This window comes from Sceloporus undulatus, chromosome 1 (genome assembly GCF_019175285.1).
Source record: "Sceloporus undulatus isolate JIND9_A2432 ecotype Alabama chromosome 1, SceUnd_v1.1, whole genome shotgun sequence".
Taxonomy (NCBI): Eukaryota; Metazoa; Chordata; class Lepidosauria; order Squamata; family Phrynosomatidae; genus Sceloporus; species Sceloporus undulatus.
The window spans coordinates 222,750,453-222,770,364 of NC_056522.1; the positions used below are offsets into that span (position 1 = coordinate 222,750,453).

Sequence of the window (19,912 nt, forward strand, 5' to 3'; positions counted from 1 at the left end):
ATGGTTTGTAGGGGAGAATTGATTGTTTATCAGATTGATCTTGTCTCGTTTGATTTGATTTGACCTACACTTAAGTGTTAATACTGGCTAGGTTAATTTGTCTTTGTTTCGTTTAGATTACTGTCAAACATGGGCTGACTGAGCCAGCAGGAAAGTATTTACAGTTGATGAGCCCCCACAGTCTTATTACCTCTATGACCATAAAGGATGCAAGAGGCTTTTTTAAAGTAAACAATTATTAGGGTGTCTATGTGTATGTCAGGATTATGTAGCCTTCCAAGATACAGTATAGAGTAAGTGCTGCCCTGGAAGCCTTGAAATACAGCCTGCCTCTGCTGTAGAGGATCTGGCCACCAACATTTTGAATCTTTTCCATTCTTGAAATTTTTGCCAAATTTTCCATTAAAAAGGACTGTCTTGAGGAATGCATGCCCCCTCACTAGGACTGCCTTCTTCCCACCCCACCCTCCAAAAGTGATGCTTAATGGTATTACAAGAGAAAGCTAGAATTACAAGGAGGATTAAAAAAATCTAGTATAGGCAGGGAGCTGTGTTTAAAGCTTCTCGAGAAGAAGAATCATATAACAAGAGGCAGCAAATACTCCCCTCTTTTCTTACAATAATCCGACTCTGTAATTCTGAATTTAAATTGGCTTCTGAAGAGACTTTCCCTCCACCAGCTCAAGCACCATAGATATTTTGATTTAATTACATTCTGAGCTGGCGGATTATTGTGCCATCCTACCATCTGCACAGAAGAAGCGGGCAATCCCCCTTGCCTGCTCCACCCTCCATCATATTCTCTAAAAAGGTAGTGAGGACTTAGATAAGTAGAGCTGCCATTTATTCTGTCTTTAAGTTAAAGAGAGGAGATGGAAAAGCTACTGAGAGCATGAGTTATTCAAGAGGAAACAAAGGGATTATTTCCTTATAGAAAATGGAAACACTTGTAATTCTTGTGCATTTTTACATCATCCAATGATCCAAGGTATGTTACACTATACTTCTTTTTTAAAAAAAATAAAATGCAAACATGTTAAACAAAAGCAAACAAAATCTATGTTAAAATCCAAAATGCACACAATGCCAGATCAGCCCAGCCATGATATGTTGTAGCCCTGAAGCACTTACAACACTCACTTACACATCTGTACCATATGAATGGACTGGAGCTCATACATGTTACATAAAGTATAGCCACCTAAAGCCTATGGTTTTATATTAAGTGTTAATTAGTCCAAACTACAAGCTTATGTCATTATAAAACAGAATAGAGAGAAGCAGGAAACTATGAATAGTAAAACTCTGACCAAAAAAAAGTAGTATCTATATCCATATGCTTTAAAATACTTTGCTTTATACTATTATGTGTAACCTTAGAATAAGCATACATTAAACACTAAGCAAATGCTTTTTTTTTCAAAGTTGTGACATAGTTTGAATAACTTTACATCCCTTCAATGTACCTGCTACAACCTGTAATGGTGACAGTTATAGGCTGTAGAAGATATTAACACTAGCCTGAAAGGTAAGCAGCATTTGATCAAGATTGCCTATGGTGTGCCAATGTTTTTCAAAACACATAACTGTTCTACGTAATGTACAGTGTAGTCCTTAAACTATACATTTACAGCGTATGACTTCGACTCAAACCCCAGTTGGCAGAAAATGATAATTTCATAATCCAGAGTCTGGGAAAGATTACAAAGACATGCTTCTTCCTTAACTGCATTTGAAAAGCCACTGCACTTTTTCACTGTCCCTAGCTCACACACACACACATGTTCAACCATACACACACACACACACACACACACACACACACTTTTGGCAGTGTCAGATAAAGTGTACATTAAATGATGCCAAGTCACAAAATATACGTAAATGGAACCTTAAGGTAAGATGCTTTCTCTACCAACTTAAATGCTGACCTCTTTGCAAATTCATGCTACTCAGGCTGCATCTGCACTGCAGAAAGAATCCAATTTGACACAACTTCAATTGTCATGGCTTCATCCTATGGAATTCTGGGAATTCCCAGAATTCCATAGCAGTGAGCCATGGCAGTTAAAGTGGTATCACACTGGATTAATTCTGCAGTGTGGATGCGGCCTTAGTACCAATCATTAATATTACAAAACTAAGCTTCAATATTATCATGAAGTTCATGGCAACATTCATTTTTAGGCATGGTATTTCATATTTTTATACACAGGCTTGAGTTTAAATCAAGAATTTACTGAAGCCTACGCTTTAATGCTCACAACATAAAAAAAATACTACCTTTGCTGTAATGATTTTTAAAATGTTATTTATCACCAATCATGATGAGAGAGTATTCTCAATCAGAATGAGAACTTGGCATGAAATTATGAAAACTAACCAGAAATAATTTGGCAAAAACATTAAGCCACACCATTTCAATGAATAAAATACATGGTCAGCTTCTATTGTCTGCCTTGTTGACAAGAATTAAGAGCAGTGGTTAGGAGCTTTCTACAGCACAATAGGAACTCAGTTATTTCAAGTGATGTGCCTTTGGAAGGAAAATAACCAACTGTGTGACAGATAGGGTCACAGCGAGCAGCAAAGTCAAGGCAAGACACCAGCCTGAGTACATTAAAATGTATGAAAACACATTCAATGCACATTGAAAGCAAAGATGTGTATTATTAAAATATTATTAAGGCTGTGTTGCTGTCTTCTTCTACGACATTAGCAATAGCATGTTATTGTATTTTCAGCCTGAATTCCATGTTTATTTATCAAACTAAGAAGCTAGGTGCCTTTCAGAGAAGCTTATCTGTCACTGCCAAATGTCTACAAGCACAGTCTCCTATAGGGACTAGAAAAAAAATTCTGGCAATGAAGAGAAATTCAACTGAAGGGTAACAAATTTATATTAGTCATTAGCAAAATAAAGAACCAAGAAGAATGGCAGCAGATTATTTCATGTGGTGCTACATCCCAGAAATGTCATTGGCTGGAAGAATGGGGTCATAATAAATAAATAAGCACACGATTCTTTCCTTATAGCATTTCTGCGCCAAGCACAGAAAAGATGCAGTTTGCCTCTACGGAGCAGGTAGTAAACAAACTCTATTTTGTGATGTGCCCAGAGAACTCCTGCTTTCAGGCAGCAGAGAAAGGTAATTACACATAAATAAAGTTGAGAATTCTTGGGTACTAGAACTAAGGTAGAGACTTGACCATCATCAATTTTCTCCCTGGGAAAGGCCAGATAAGCTTTGACAAACAGCATGGGAACCTCCAAATTTACACTTTGAAGAATCAACCATTGTCTGGGAAGGAAAAGAGTAAAATTACCTCTCCATATGCCAACCTTGTGAAGTGTCCTTGCTGCCACTGAATCCTAGCCAGTATATCCTTAGACTACAACCATATGAGCAAGCAAACACTGCAATTTAATGTTACCAAAACAACATGGGGTTAAAAAACAAAAGTGATTAAAATGATAACCTAAAAAGACCTCACTTGGAGGATAAGCTTCCCTCATTCAGTATAAGATGCTCTTGACCTATGGAACAGTATCCTGTTCTGTATGGCTTAAGATGTACCGCTACAACTTTGGACTTTGCAACTGAATTCTACTCTGGTGGAAGCTATTTCACAGGCTCTTTTATATGCACCAGAAGATGTATAAACACCTCTCCAGAAAAGGGAAAAAGCAAATGATACCAAGGAAAAGCAAAACAGGAATTTTCACCTAAATCCCTATCTTTAATTGTATGGTTAAAAGCAAGAAGCCTAGCACATTACTCAACAACAAACACATGTATGTACCTAAATATGTGTATACAAAATAAAACCTGTGAATTAGTATAATTTTGAAGGGGAAGTACAGGCATACACACCTGCATTTGTCAACACATGCATACACACACCTGCTCCACAATTCAAAACACAAAACACTAAATTTTTATTTAAATTACTGGAATTTTATCTTGTTTTCTAGTATAGTAATAACATTGATTCCACTAATCTGAATTTGTTGTTGTCGTCGATACGTTTATCTTTTAGAAATCATTCTTACCTCCATGGTATGTGTTTTTCCTGAAGATGTTTGACCATAAGCAAAAATTGTACCATTGTACCCCTCAAGGACATCTAAAAGGGGAAAAAATGAATTAGATATTTTTGAGCATACTAAAAATCATCCAGAAAAAAAAATAACACATGTATTAGTCATTTTCTAGTCAGGAAGGAAAAGAGGGGGGAATTGAGGAAATTGGGAAATGAAATGAAAGTCTGGTAGAAAACGCGCAGATTGTCATGTTGCTAGGATAACATAAAGAGACTGGATTTCTAGAAAGCTAGATCTAATTTAGATAATAACATCATTTATTCCTTCCTATTACTTTTATGAAGTAATGGATACGGGATAGTATGCAGTGTACTCAGTCTCGAAGGTTAAGGAAAGTATTATAAGCACCTTGGACTATCCCATTTTCAAGGGAAATTAATGGGCACCTAATCTGATGTTTATCTATTACTTTTTCTCCAGTTCACATTGTTTTATATGTCTTTTGTCTTCTTGTTTAATGAAAAAGACAGTTGTATTCTTGAAAAAAGATGGACTGAAGACTACTCCTCATTTGAAGCCAAGCAGCTTGAGAATTCCTCCTGGACACAGCTCTTTTTTTAACCATTGCTCATGAGTGAGAGAAAAAAAGTTGGCAATGAAACTGTGAAAGGTGTGAGAAATTTTCACCTATATGAAGAGTGGTTGCAAGCTTTTCTTTTTTAAGGATGTAATGGTTTGAGGGATTTATTTTCTTTTTAATACAACAAAGAATGCAAGAAGTGAAGCGAATTGTTTCAATCTAGCACAGGAAAAGGATTGAAAAAGACTTTTTAAATGTGCTTTTTTAAAAACAACGCAAAAGAATAGAAAAACTTCAACCATTTTATCCTTAAAAGGTGTTCTTTTTAAAAAAGCCAAGCCATCTTCCTGTTGGATATAACAGAGCAGGTTCTTAAGGAACAGAATATCATACTCTCATTTTCTATATTTAAAAAGCAGCATTCCCTTGAGTACATAAAACTGATCAAGAATGTTGTCTACACAACCATATAAACCTCTGATCATTATTACAGACTGGTTATGAAAGGAATCAGGCCTGTATGTTTTGCCAATTCCCAAGCAGGGCTGTTGGTTTTAACTTGACCAAGTTCCTATCTCATGTTGAAGAAAAATACATTAGCTCATACCACAATATCCTGAAAGCCTTTCAAATGGGCAAGACCATGATTGGGGATTTATTTCTTGTCTCAACACAGTGCTGTTGTTATCCGATGGATTGTAAGTGTTTGATACTTTCCCTTTCAGCTTGATTATTTCTATGTAACCAACAGAGCTGACAACTAAGTGTTAATTCACAAGTTGCACTGTCCAGAAAAAGCCACAGAAAGTTTACAAAAATATTATACTGCTAAAGACTTTAACACCTGAGAAATCCATTTTAACTTAGCTTCAGTGACTTTGGGTAACATGCACATTATATAAACTTAAGGGAGTTCACAAACCAAATTTTAAGAACACCAAGTTGCTGTGTACATTTTTAACGTATAGCTTGCGAATACACTTAACCAGTAATGTCATTAACCTTCTCTAAAACAAAAGATATTGTTAATCATTCCAAGTTTTGGACAAAGGTGACAGCTGGATGTATTTCACAAAGGGAGGAAAACAGAAAACCTGTCAAAGTGTTAACCACACTGGTTTGGATTGCTTAAAGGGGAATTCCCTTGTATCCATGGAGCTGTCCAGAGGAATGGTGCTGACTGGAGTCTCCTAAAACACAACATAGACAGGCAATTTTACATAAACATGGGCTATCTGTTGCTCCCACATAACCCCCCTAGACATAGATGCATACACACAGAAAGAGCCAGATTCTTATGCTACATGGTTGTCCCCCTTTCCATTTAATGCCACCCTTATAAATATGGGAACACAAAAAGCAATATAGAGAGGGACCTTCCAATGAACCAGACGCAAACCAACCTGGTGGTTCTTTTAACATGCTCCTGTTCCTTCCAAATTTATGCATCTTTACACTGACAAGAACAGTGACAATGTGGCTCTGGAAACAAGCTCACCTCGATATTCTGTACTCATCACTGGTTTAAATTAAAAACATTTGCATAGCATATCAAAATGTACTTTCCTAGGTTTGACTGGCACTTACTTCCAGGCATTCAAACAGTTCTTCCAGTTGGGCCAATTTCTTTACTTGGCTTCCATTAATTAGAACTATTGCCCAGTCCCCTTGTATCCTACTTCCTATTTTTCCACTGGCCTTGACTCTTCCTGAACCTAAAATGTCCTCACATCCAATGAGATGAGATCCCCAAAATATAAAGAACTTGGGGGACACACCCAAAGACAGTAAAAAGTAAAAACTTAAAACATTGTCTTCAACATTTGTATGAGTTTTCTTCATGTTATCAAAATTATGTTTTCCTTCACTCTCTTAGCGAACCAGGAGCACATTAAAACAGTTACTCCCCTAAAATAGTTCACATTGTTTCCCCCAAAAAACTTCTAGTTACATATTCAGATTTTATATAGCAGGCATTAAAGAATTGCTCTCCTGACAATAGCAGCTGCTATCCTTTTATTCCTCCAAACTCAGTCACCCTAACCCTAAGAGAATGAATGCAGCCAAGAAGAAAGGGCTTAGCGAAACTAATAAAAGCTTCAGGAACATCAAAGAAAAGATTAGTAGAGGAAAAATAAGAAGACTCAACAGGTGTTGGGTATTCTACTCTAACAGTGAGAACGGCAGCTACTTTTTCAGTTGTAGGTTACTGTTCTTTCCTCATCCTCATTTCTTCTCTAGTCCATTTACAAACACAATTACTAGGGAGTAAGCCTTTCTCAATTAAAAGTAAACATGCTTAGGATTATACTGTTAGTTTTGAAATATCTCTACTCTCATTATGCAAATGTTGTGCCACATCAAGGGAAACTAAAGCACTCAAAATGCTCACCGAACAGAAATGTAGGCGAAAAACTACAGCAAGAACGTGGCACCAAAATATTGATGTAGAGAACACCAATGGCCCAAATTAAGAATGGCATCACAGGGGCATCCATCAGTCACTGAAAAATAGCAGCTAATAAGTGTTAAAGAAAAAGCAGACTAAGAGGGACGTTATGTAGCCTATATCAAGAAATCACAATGTAAGCTACAAAACCAGTTAGAATGTAATCTGCCCAATGGATATTCAAAACACAATGGCCATGCTGATTGCAGGGTTATGGGAGATACAGTTCAAAAAAGTAAGGTTTCCAAGGCTATGGTCTCAGTATATGAGAATATGATTTTTTAAAATATTTATTTATTTATTTTTATGCCTTCTTTCTCCCAAAAAAAGGACGCAAGGCCGTTCACAAAATTTTAAATAATACCTGGCTCTTTTGCATGAGCTGAACCCTTATTTATGTTTGGTTTATATCCCAGCTTACTTCCCAAAAACAAAACTCAAAACAGTTTGTAGCAAACTATTTATGATACAGTCAACACTCGCTCACATCAGCTCCCCAGAGTCTCATGGTTCAAGAATGAACCCACCACTCAGAAGCAAATATGGAAAGTAGAGAAAAGGCTGGTTTGGGCACTTAAAAAGAAGTTGACCACATGTCAGACTTTTCCAGAATGCCTAGACAAATGGCTGCTGATCACTGATTCTTCCTCTGGATGAGGTCAAGCATTATGAGTCCATTATGAGCATTATGGCATTCATCTTTAGGCTCAGTTATGAAATTTTCACTCTAAGGAAGGGATAGGAAAACTAAAGGATAGATGCAGCCAACAAGGATTTTCCATGCAGCTGACCAATTTCTTTTACTTGCATCTCTGATTTCTTATGCTGCATTTTTCAGGTGATCACTGATCAGAAAGAAGAGTGTGTTTAAACTGAGCAGTGATATGCATACAATTGCTGCATTGGGCCTGAGCAGATATCCATATTCCTTAGCTGCACTTCCTATCTTTTGCAGGAAGCTGTTGAAATTCATCATTTCTGTCCTACCTGCTTGGTCCTATCCATCTCTCCATGTCCTTGGCCCTACTCCGTGTGGGCCACAAATCCTTCCCAAGTTGGAATTTGGCCCTTTGGCCACAAAACTTCCCTACTTCTGCTCTAAAGTATTCTCAAACATTGAATTTTACTACTCAATTGTGTAGCAAAAGATTTGAAATGTTCTTTTTTATTCACAGACAGTTCTAAACTAGGTAAAGGGAGAAGTAAATCATGGAAGCAGTGTAGGCATATTAGAAACAAATACAGGAGATAATAATACAATGCAATCAAAATTACAAAAGGAGTGACAAAACACTATCAATGAAACAAAGAAAAAAATGGTAAAAATCTGCAGGAAGGAAAAAACATAATAGGCCATTGCATAATTTGTTATGCATAGATGAAGAATTATTGCTATTAACCTAAGAACTAAAAGGTAACTCATATTTCATGAAATGAATTCTGAGTTTGATCATTTCTTGCCATTTATTTATTTATTTGTTTTAAGTATTTCAGTATTGCTTTCCAGCCCACAAGAGCTCCCAAGGTGATGAACAAATAAAAACAACAACAATTAAAACAATACAAAGATAAGAATATTTTTAAAATACTTTAAAACAGTCTTTAAAAACTCCTAAAAGGTGTCTGAAAACAATCCTAGAATCCAATTTTGAAACAGTGACAACAGCAATTTCTAACTTGAACGCCATGTGGAACAGTGCTGTTTTGGCTATTCTCCAGAAGTTTAAAAGAGAGGGGGCCAGACTACCTTCCTTGGGTAAGGAGTTTTACAGTTCAGGTGCTGTTACAGGGAATATAAAATGGCAAATTCAAGGTTTTTTGGATCATTAGTTTTGGGGAGGCAAACCATTTTAATGTAACAGCAATCCCTATTGTCCTTAATGGCTGTTGAAAACCACGGGACTTGAGATCCCATGGGTTTTTTTTTTGTGCGTGTGTGTGTGTGTGTGTGTGTGTGTGTCTGGGTCAACTGTATAACTTGATCTTGACCCAGGGAGTTGGTAATCACCAATGACAAAGAAGTCAATGTTTTGAAGGCAGAATAACAGTTGCAAATGGGCAGAGAAGTGGGCAGTCTGAAGTATCTGCAGGCATTGATTTGATCTATTCACTATTTGAGCCTTTAGCTGATTAATGTTCAAAGTACTGGTTATGACCTATAAAACCCTATATGGCTCAGGTCCATGCTATTTGGCAGACCATATCTCCCTGTATGAGCCGGTCCAGGCTCTGAGATCCTCAGAAGAGGCCCTTCTCTCCGTTGCACCATCACTGCAAGCAAAGTTGGTGGGGACATGAGAGAGGGCCTTTTCTGTGGCTGCCCCTGGACTCTGGAACTCCCTTCCCAGGGAGACCTGAATGACTCCCTCTTTGTTGTCCTTCTGTCAGCAAGCTAAGACCTTCCTGTTCAGACAGGCATTTAAAACTGAAGGTTTTTAAAGAATGGGATGGGTATTGTATTCTTTTAAATGTATTTTAAACACTTTAATCTTTTAAACTATATTTTATTATTGTATATGCAATCTCTTTTAATATTGTAATAATTTAATTCTGTTTTAATGTAACACTTTTCTATGTTTCTAACTATATTGTTTTAATCTTGTAAGCCATTCTGAGTCCCAGTTTCAGGGAAAGAGTGGGATAATAATAATAATAACAGTAGTAGTAGTAAATGTTTCTTGAGAAGAACCAGAATATAAATCAAGTCTATATAAACCAACAATTTTTCAGTCTTCATAATAAGCTTGCTTATCTTCATAAAAACCGTGTGTGATTCAAAGCAGGACTAAAAGAGGGTGGGACTGAAATTAATTTATTTTGCCATTTCTTCCATTTTCCAGTAAAGAAGGGATTTTTCCATCAGGGAGGAATACTAAGTTCATTCAGGTATAGTATCCCATATTATCAAATTCCAAAGATAGCCAAGCTTTTACAGGCTCTTTGTCTATTAATTGAATAATTTGCTCCACCTGGCTAGCTGAATAGTAAAGACCCAGATTGGAAATTCTCAGTCTACTCCACTGTATTGTATTTGTACTGTTTTCTCAACTCTTGAATTTTTTTACCGCTCTTAATGAAATTCAGAACAAAGCACTGTAACTGGTACTACTACTGTACATGAATCCTTTGGAAAAGGCTTCAAGAAGGATTGACATTTTTACAGTTGAAATTTTGCCACACTATGATAGTTTTAACATTTGACACTATCTTAATTTTTGCTGTATCTAATTCAGTTCTGGTTTTAATTTATGAGCAATTATAATTTATAGTCTGCTCAGGAAGAAATACCCTGATATTGCAAACATGTTGTTGTAACCAGTATTTGAACTTTATCTCTCTATCTGATTGTAAAAGATTAAGCCACTGTATGTTTCTTTTCCCTATTAATCCTTAACACAGAGACTTTACTTATTCCATAATAATCTCCAATGCATGTGGAATATCCTTTGTTGAATCACTGCATGTCACAGTAAGGTCATCAGTGAATAGATATTCAGCACATTTGTCGCCCTGCATACATATGACCTTAAGGTTGGGGGGATCTGCTCTAAGCCCACTAGCAAGTGGCTCCATCATTAAGACAAGTGGAGAAAGAGGGCATCCCTGTTTTGCCCCCCTTGAGAATTTGAAATGGGGTACAATGTTTCATTTTTCATTGATTAAATATGTGAGCAGACTGCAAGCATCCTTAGGGGAGGAATCACCTCTTCTTTGTCATGTACGTTAATTTATAAATTATTCAATAAATAGCTACCATCATCATACAAGATTAAAACTCATCCTAAGCATAGAAGAGTTTTAACTGAATAAAAACATTGGAGTGTTATGAAAACACATACATACACTTTCAAAGCTTAGTACATAGCTTCTGATATTCCCTTTTCATCTCTACATTCTACTGTAAAAACCTGCATTTTATTATTCAACAGTGTCAGGCATAAAAAAGCAGTCAATATTTTATTCACCATGGATTTAGGGCCATCCAGTAGACATTTATGCCAAGGAAATCATTAAAATATCATTTTGCCTTTATCTAAGACTCCAGATGTCCCTTATAAACAGCTACAGTAAAAAAGAAAAACGCTCATTAGGCTGCCTATATTGGCTGTTTATTATTTCCATGCACTCCAGCAACACCATCTAGTAACCATGGTGCTTAATTCCATTCGGTCAGCAAAATTCAGCTGATAGAACAGCCATTTCCCTACACAGAAAATGGACTAAAGCCTTTTATTCTCCTAACAACAAACAGCCAGTGGAAGAAAAGAGAGAAAGGCAGGGGAGGTAATTTATAGGAGACTGCTACTGAGACTTCAAAAATCAATGTAACATATTCTAAAGAAGAGGTTGCTAAGCACCACTACCAAGGTCTCCTGCTCCCAGTGCCACAGATCAGCACCTACAAAATAGCTCTGTAACTCTTTAGATGTTTGAATGAGGAAGAAAAATATATTTTATGCAACATTTAGCAAAGCAAGGAGAAAAGCCAACTACTTCTCATCCCATTCCTTTTCTGCTATGAACCCTCAAATTCAAAACAGAAGGTCAATATGGTAATCCTCTGGCCATCCAGGTCAATGGAAATGGGTATTAATGAATAAAAATAACACTCTCTATAATGAGTGGGTTTTTGAAAAATATATTTCCAGTTCTAACCTACAGTTTCACAAATAAACCTCAAAGCCTGGGTTGCCCATGTGAACATATGAAGGCATAATATTATTCATTTAAAAATTTTAATCTAGAAATTATCAGTTACTCTAATGAGGTTAACAGCCATCTTAAGAAACTAGCAGATGTGGATGACAAATAACTGATTGCCATTATTCATTGTATTATTTCTCATATTTCTTATGTTACTTGTCATTGCTTTACAAAAAAATTGTTAAGAGGAAAGCATAAAAGCAAAACAAATTCCTTTGAAAATGTTTTGAAATGCCCTTAAGTAGTAGCTAGAAACTGTTACTTGTCACATAGAGAAACGTTGTTCTCACTAATTACTTTTGAAATTTAACCCTGTTATCCCCTTCTCAGCAAAGAGCTGCCAGCTCATTTCAGGCAAGTACTTTGTTTGACCTTGTTACTTTAAACTTCACTCTCCTGCCACTCAGATCAAGATATTTCTGCTCTACACCAACCCCTCTAGCACAGTGTGACATATTAATTAAACGTTCCTTACCTTTAACAATTTGCTTGGCACAAGCATTATAGACTTGTTCCTGGGATGTATTGGGTGGTAACACTCTATCGAAGACATAGGGTTTTCCTTGCTGAAAGTTTAAAAAAGAGATGTTTTTAGGAAAAACACATGCACACAGTAAAACCGCTTTTATAAAATCCATTGCAGTTCAATATAAGTGCACACTTGCTCAATTTGGACTGCTGGTTAATATAAAATATGCCACAGTTTTGCATCTGTGACACGCAAGCCTATGTGCAGCAGTTAGCCAACATTAGATGGAATTCTCATTTCCCCAAAGCTTATCAGATTCAGCATGATATGATGCTACAATCTGAAAACAATAGGCTCAAACATAAATATTGCAATTCAAAGGGCTTGACCTTCTCTAGCAACTAAAAATACAAGATCCTTGATCTTAATTTTGAAAGTATAAGTTTGTCGAAACATTCAGATCTCTCTCCTATAAACCAAATTCCCGTAGAATCCTCTAAAGAGATGAAATCATCAAAGGAACAAATCCACCATCAAGGGCCCACCTCCATCCAGTGTGACCAGATGTCTTCCTTTTCCTGGACCTCTCCTACATTTCAACCTTCTGTCCAGGAGGAATTCCAAAATGTCCTGCATTATGAGCATGGATGACTAAGAAGCATGAATTTATATCTTAGTGTTTCTAGCTTTTACTGGGTCATGTCCTACATTTTTCTTGAATGTCTTACAGTTTGTGGTGCCTTGTCTGGTCACCCTGCCTCCATCCCTCTTTCACAGTACGCATTGAGACAAAGTACATGTTATATTTGCTGCAAACACAGTAACAAACATCCTTCTAGGTAGTTTGGAAGGAATTAAGCAGAGGGGGGACATATTTGAAGCTAACCTGCCAGTCCTTAGAACTGCTAGGAACATGGAGGTTCGCTTGACAGCCCAATCCAAGCTACAAATATGGTATAGCCAAGACAAGAACTGATCATTCAGATTCAACCAACGTTCACTCTGCAGAATGCTAATGACGACTAAGTACTACAATCTCCAGTCATGAAATATGGGTCTTTCAACCCTTCCTAGCTCTGTTTCAGAGGAGGAGTGCACAGAACTTTGCCTTACTCTCAAAGTAGCAGACAAGGACAAAGGTAACCCTGCTGACCGACCCTGCAGCTATTCCTTGCTTAATATTAAAATACAGTTCACTAAAGGGGGGGGAAACAGACAAAGTGCTCAGCTTCATCCAGATTTTTTATACATAAAAGCATCTGTAAGTCCAACTCTCATCCCAGTATGCTCTCTATCTCTATCTTTCCTCAAATGCTTTTCTTCCATAAGATCTTTCTCGCTCTCTCTCTTCCTTGGTACCCATCTAGTCTTAACCAAGGCTGCATCCACACTGCAGAAATAATCTGGTTTGACACCACTTCACCATGGCTCAGTGCTATGGAATTCTGGGGACTGTAGTTGTGGCACCAGAGCTCTCTGACAAAGAAGGCTAAATGTCTCACAAAAACGACAGTTCCTAGAATTTCATATCATTGAGCCATGGCAGTTAAAGTGGGGTCAAATTGGTTGATTTCTGTAGAATTGATGCAGCCTAAGTCTGCCTGTAGTAGATTTGTTCCTGGGATGTATTGGATGGTAACGCTCTATCAAAGGCATAGGGAATTCCTTCCTACTCTCCCTAGTTATTTTTTCTTTCTTTTTCTCTCCACTCTTTTTCTTTCTTGCTGGTCTTTCTCTCCTACTACACTGGCTCTTGTTCAGTCTTTCCACCTCTTAACTCTTCTCCTTACCAGATACAAGGAGTCAAACAGTCTCAGTCAGTCTTTCTATGGCAAATATATTTCCATATCATCTAAACCGTTTGCTCATTATACAAATCAGCCATGCAAGAACTGGCCAGGAGGCATATATACATACAGTATACAGACTGCTAATTTCCCACTCAACAATTATTACATCAGCAGAGAGGCTGGAAACAGATTTCTAGGTTCATCTAAACCAGCTCAAATTGTTTGGTCCAAACCTGAAAGCTTCCTGTTTTTCAGGTCTTGAGGACTCTTACTTATGAGAAGCTTGCTTTCTCTACCTCAGTGGAGTATTGCTTGCTAAAGTTTTTAACTAATTAAAATTAATTCATTTTTAAACCTAAAGATGCACAGTCTAAAGTTCCCCTTTAATACGTTTTAGGCCTACATTTCATGTACTGGAGCTATTACAGCTCCTAAACAGACACTTTTATTATTACTGAAGTTACAAATGGTTGCAAGACTAATGTCTATGTAAGCAAATTCTATTTCAGTTATACAATGCAGTCTTTGATTTACATCTGAGCGTGCCAACAGCTGGTCTGCCACTTGTATTCCATCATCTTCATGCTTATTTCTGTTTTAAAAAGACTATAAACTTAGGCTGCATCTGTGCTGCAGAAACAGGAGTTTATCGAACGGGAGGAATTTCTCTTAAATTCAAATGAAAAGAAAGTGGGGCCAGAACGCATTCATTTAAAGTCACTAGTTTCGCACAATTACGTGAATACGCATTGCATTCAAAATGGCTCCCCATTGCCTGAAAATAGCATGCCATTGCCTGAATTTGCGTGTGGCAGTCTATCACGCAATAACGTGAAACCACGTAATTGCGTTCGGACTGACTTCCCATTGCCCGAATTTGTGTGTAGTGGGTTATCACACAATAACGTTAAACCCCATGATTGAGTTCAGATTGCCATTGGATTATACTTCCAATTCCCCTTGTCTGATAAATTCCATAATCCAGTTTGACACCACTTTAACTGCCATGACCAAATGGTATGGAATTGGGGGAATTGTAGTTTGTTGCGGCACCAGAACTTTCTGACAGAGAAGGCTAAATGTCTCATAAAACTACAGTTTCCAGAATGCCATAGCACTGAGAGATGGCATTTAATGTGGTGTCAAATTTGATTATTTCTGCAATGCAGATGCAGCCTTAGTGTCCTCAGATTTCTCACAAAATTTGTGCATGACCCAAATTCTAAGGAAATTATTTTCTCCATAACATTTACACACAAAATCTCACTTTCACTATTTTGTTGACAGTAAATCCATCTTTTTAACATAATATAAAACTTTCATGTCTACCTTAGCAATAATTCTTATTATATATTGCCTTCAAAACAAGCATTTAGTTCAATGACCACTAATATAGTCCAATGAGAATTTGACATTTGCCTACTTTTACATGCTTAAGACAACTGAAAACGGAAAGTATATGATTGCTGACCTGTCATTAATCACCCAAGACAAAGTTTGCTCTATGTTACACAAGCATCATGTTCTATATGGTCTTTATATCCTTTGATATCCAGCATCCTAAAAACAACAACTTGAAGAGCCCTTTAAAACTCATGTAAGCCATCTATCATAACGTTAGTCTCAATGCTGTAGACGAAAGTATAGATTTTTATATTGAACTGAAAATTGTTATGAGTCAAGCAGCTTAAAAAAAGAACTGGGAAAATGTCAGTTCTTTCAAAACAAAAGATGAGCTCATTCATTTTAGAAAGTTTTTAGAGGAATCACCATGTTATTTCTTCACTGCAATCCTAGGGAAATGCAAAAGGTTTCTCCACATATGTCGATCAAGGATTGCAATCTAGATTTTGGTGTTGTCATTGGTTTGCTTGTTTTTTTAAACCATTCTGTGCTTCTTTTTCACCTGACACCACTCTTGTAATAATTATTTGCTTTTATATTTTCTAATCATTGTTAGTTGACTTTCACCAAAGGACTGCCACTTCTATTTTATAATCTTCTCCTCCCTTTTTTCACCCCAGTGTGTAAATACAATCGTTTTGTTGCTTTCAGTTCACTAGCTACTTTAATCACTTCCAGATTCAGTCTAATTTTTTAAAATCTTACCTTTTAGGTTTATGTACATAAGAGTCTTTCTCCTCAGAGGATAATGTGGAAAGCTGGAAATCTATTAGCGGTCCAACTAGGAGAGACTGAGGCTGCATCTGCACTGCAGAAATCTTGCAGTTTGACACCGCTTTAACTGCCATGGCTCCATGCTATTAAATTCTGGGATTTGTACTTTTGTGAGATATTTAGGCTTTTCTGTCAGAGCTCTGGTGCCACAACAAACTACAAACCCCATTAAACTGCATTATTTCTGCAGTGCAGATGGAGCCTGACAGGAATAACTACATGTACAGTGGACCCTTGTTATCCGCTGGGGTTTTGTTCCAGGAACCCCCATGAATAACCAAATCCATGTATGCTCAAGTCACATTAAATACAATGGGATAGCAACATGGTGTCCCTTATATAAAATGTAAAAATCAAGGTGTGATACTTGAAATGTATCCTTTTTTTGAATATTTTCAAACTGTGGATGCTTGAATCCGTGTATAAAAAATCCATGTATAAGGAGGGCCAACTGTACATGTTGACTCAACTCTGAATGGGTTTTTGAACATCTGTTGACTCAACTTTGAAATGGGTCTATTCTAGCAGGCGCTACCATTGGTATTCTGGTACGTACATCCTTTATGCACTTTGGAGAAAGGGTTGAGTTTAAAATTAGCAATGAAATGGGAAGTAAAGTAAGTCAAGATGACCTTCAGGGTGATAAATGTAGACATTACTATTCCAGTTTTTCTTTTTTGCTTTACCTATGATATCCTTCCTCTTAAGAACTCATACATGGGATGTATTCCACATTCTTCTAAGAACAGCCCTGCAAGGTAAGATCAGAAACAACAAACACTGTCTGAAATTAGGTTCAAATTCCTTCTCAACTATGAAATAGGGATATAATGGACCAGTTACTATCTCTCAGCTTTATTTACTCCACTGAGTTGCTGTGAGGATAAACTGGAATGGCCACAGCATTGGATAAAAAAAATGAGATCATGAAATAAAAGATGAGATATAAATTTGTTGAACAAAAAAATGAAAATAGGTCTGGAATAGAAAAATAATTTCTCCCTGACTCACGGAGAGCTTTTGCTGTGGAAAAATGCTGCACTTTAATCTTCTTGCTAAATCAAGGTTATTTATGTTGCAAGAATAAAACAGAGCATGAATCCTCAAGCAGCTACACCAAGTTAACAGCAACCGTCATTAAACTACAGCCACCATTCCCTTTAGGGTCTTCACATATTACTTTTCCATTAAAACTGTGTCATCTCCTGGACACAGCTCCCTACCTGGAGGCAGTGATGAACTGTAACAATTCATTTACTGAATGCTTACATTCTACTTTGCAAATGTAACTCATTACATAAAATGCTATCTGCTACCAGCCTTTTTTGTCCTCAAGGCCTTTATAAGAAAAAAAGAGTAAAATGTATTAACTAAAAAACCAGAGATTTCCCTGTGACCTTTTACTATTAATCATTTCTGTGTGCATTTCTAGTCTGCATGCTGGCAAGAAGCATGCTTTCAACAGAATCCAGACAAGTGCATTTGTCAGCTCTTATCTGCTACAGTAAACAACAACTAGAGCATGGTGGGCAATTGCAGAGACTGCGGGGGCCAATTTTCTCCCTCAAAGGACCTTCCAAGAGCATCCAAAACCAACCCCCAGATACACACACACACACACACACGAACCTAAAAGTGGGCAGATGTTCACTTCTAGTTTTGAAAAGTAGTATTTTAAACAGAGTCACTTTTAGTTGGGACTCCCAACTGGCTCCTACAAGTCCTTTTCTGCTGTTTCTTCAGCTTCACAGGCTAGCATCCCTTGCTGCTTCTTATTACTGCTTTTCTAAATCAAAGAAGACATACACCTCTTTCTTATAGTTCACGCAGAAGGTTCAAGGGAAAACTAGTTTACACTGTAATTAAGAGAACTGCCAGAAGTCTGTTGCTCATACCAGACAACACTGGGGGTGAGGGAAGATTTAGCAGGGAAGGCAAGAGGAGCTAATATTTGTGAACCTTGCCAAAGAGTTTTTTTGTATAGGCATACCTGTTAGCAAAGCCTCTGACAGTCTTTGTATAGAAGCCCAGCCCAACCTGTTTTTCATGTCTTCTGTCTAGATGAAAGCTTTTTTGCAGCATTGGCACTGGAAGGATGGTGAAGAAGGGCTGGTGAAAGACAGACCTTCAGTGTTGGATTGCAGCACTGATGCAATAAAGCTTCAACTGGGAAAAATGGGACTCTATTCTAGGTGTCACTGTGTGCGCTTATGTACAATGGGCTAGTCTGCCCTAGGGACAAATGTCCAAAAAGACTCCTGCTCCTGCCCCAGAACCACTGCACCTAATTTTTCTCCCAACTGTCCCTGAGGAATTTCCTGGATCCACCACCGCTGCTTCCCCTGCTGCCATGTTCAAACCTTGGGGCCAGTTCCAAGGCCTAAAGATTTACCACTTCCTTCCTCCACTGGCAAGTCCATCACTCCGAGGCAAACAAGGCACTCCCCAATAAGTGATCTGGGTCCCTCGTCTTGTGGCTGAGAGCCAGCAACAGTGTTGCCAAGGAAGACGAGGAAAATGCTTTAAGGTGACAGTGGGGGGTGGCAGTGAGGATGGTGTGCACACTCTGGGGGAAACACTGGAGTTTAAAAACTGAACAATAAGGGAATACAGTCCAAATCTAGGGTGGACAAAGCCATGCGTTGCATTAGCTTTATCACCCCAGATTCGGGGGGAGGGCTGGTTTTTAATGAATTTTTAAACAGTGTAGATAAGGTCAAAGTAAATAGCAGCCTCCAGAATCACTTACTGAGCATTCATGAAGAGCAAAACATAAGGAGAGGGAGAAATCAGTTTAGTCTGCCTCACCAGCTATCCTGACATATTGAAAAAGCATAGAGCTATATGTTTTCCCACCAAAATGGAAACTGTAAGTAAGCTGGATATGACTAGGGAATGAACTTTTTGTTTATTTACTGTTCCACCCTGCAGTAGAATCCCATTCCCCAACCCATGCTATGCCACCAAGTTAAATAAAATAAATAAAAGTTTTATTTATATACCGCAGCCTTCCATAGATCAGGGCGGTTTACACACAATTAAGATATACATACATAAATCAAGCAAATCAAGCATAAACAATACATCAAAGAAACAATAAAAACAATAAAAAAGATAAAAGGATAAAACCCCAATTAGCCCTTCCTCATGGCCACGGAAAGAGGAGGGAGGCCCTAAATGATGTTCATGGGGGGAATGCTTGATGAAATAAGAAGGTCTTTAAATCCTTCTTGAATTGGGCCAGGGAGGTAGTCGAGCGGAGCTCAGCGGGCAGCGTATTCCAGAGGGCCGGGGCGGCGATGGAAAACGTCCGCTTGGTGACGGAGGAAAGCCTAGCCCCCGGCACCTTCAGGAGTTGCTGCCCAGATGTTCTGAGGGTGCGGGACGGAATGTATGGGGAGAGGCGGTCCTTCAGGTATCCCGGACCCAAGCCATTTAGGGCTTTATAGGTAATTACCAACGCCTTATATTGAGCTCGGAAGCGAATGGGCAGCCAGTGAAGATCTTTTAAAATCGGTGTTATATGGCTGGTCCTGGGAGCACCAGTGACCAGCCGGGCTGCCATATTCTGCACCAATTGTAGCTTCCGAGTTTGGTATAAGGGTTGCCCCATGTAGAGTACATTGCAGAAATCCAATCTTGAAGTTACCAGAGCATGTACAACCGTTTCAAGGTCCCTCTGGGCCAGGTATGGGCG

General features: G+C 37.9%; 1 protein-coding gene across 1 annotated transcript in view; it reads right to left on the reverse strand.

The window, feature by feature from the left end:
- Window positions 1-19,912, reverse strand: part of KIF5C (kinesin family member 5C) — a 99,914-nt gene that overhangs the window by 54,243 nt on the left and 25,759 nt on the right. Inside the window, exons 2-3 of the mRNA XM_042445127.1 lie at window positions 12,254-12,344; window positions 4,055-4,128 (exon numbers count right to left, since the gene is read on the reverse strand). Of these exons, the coding sequence (XP_042301061.1) occupies window positions 4,055-4,128; window positions 12,254-12,344 (165 nt within the window). The remainder of the gene's footprint in view (window positions 1-4,054; window positions 4,129-12,253; window positions 12,345-19,912) is intronic.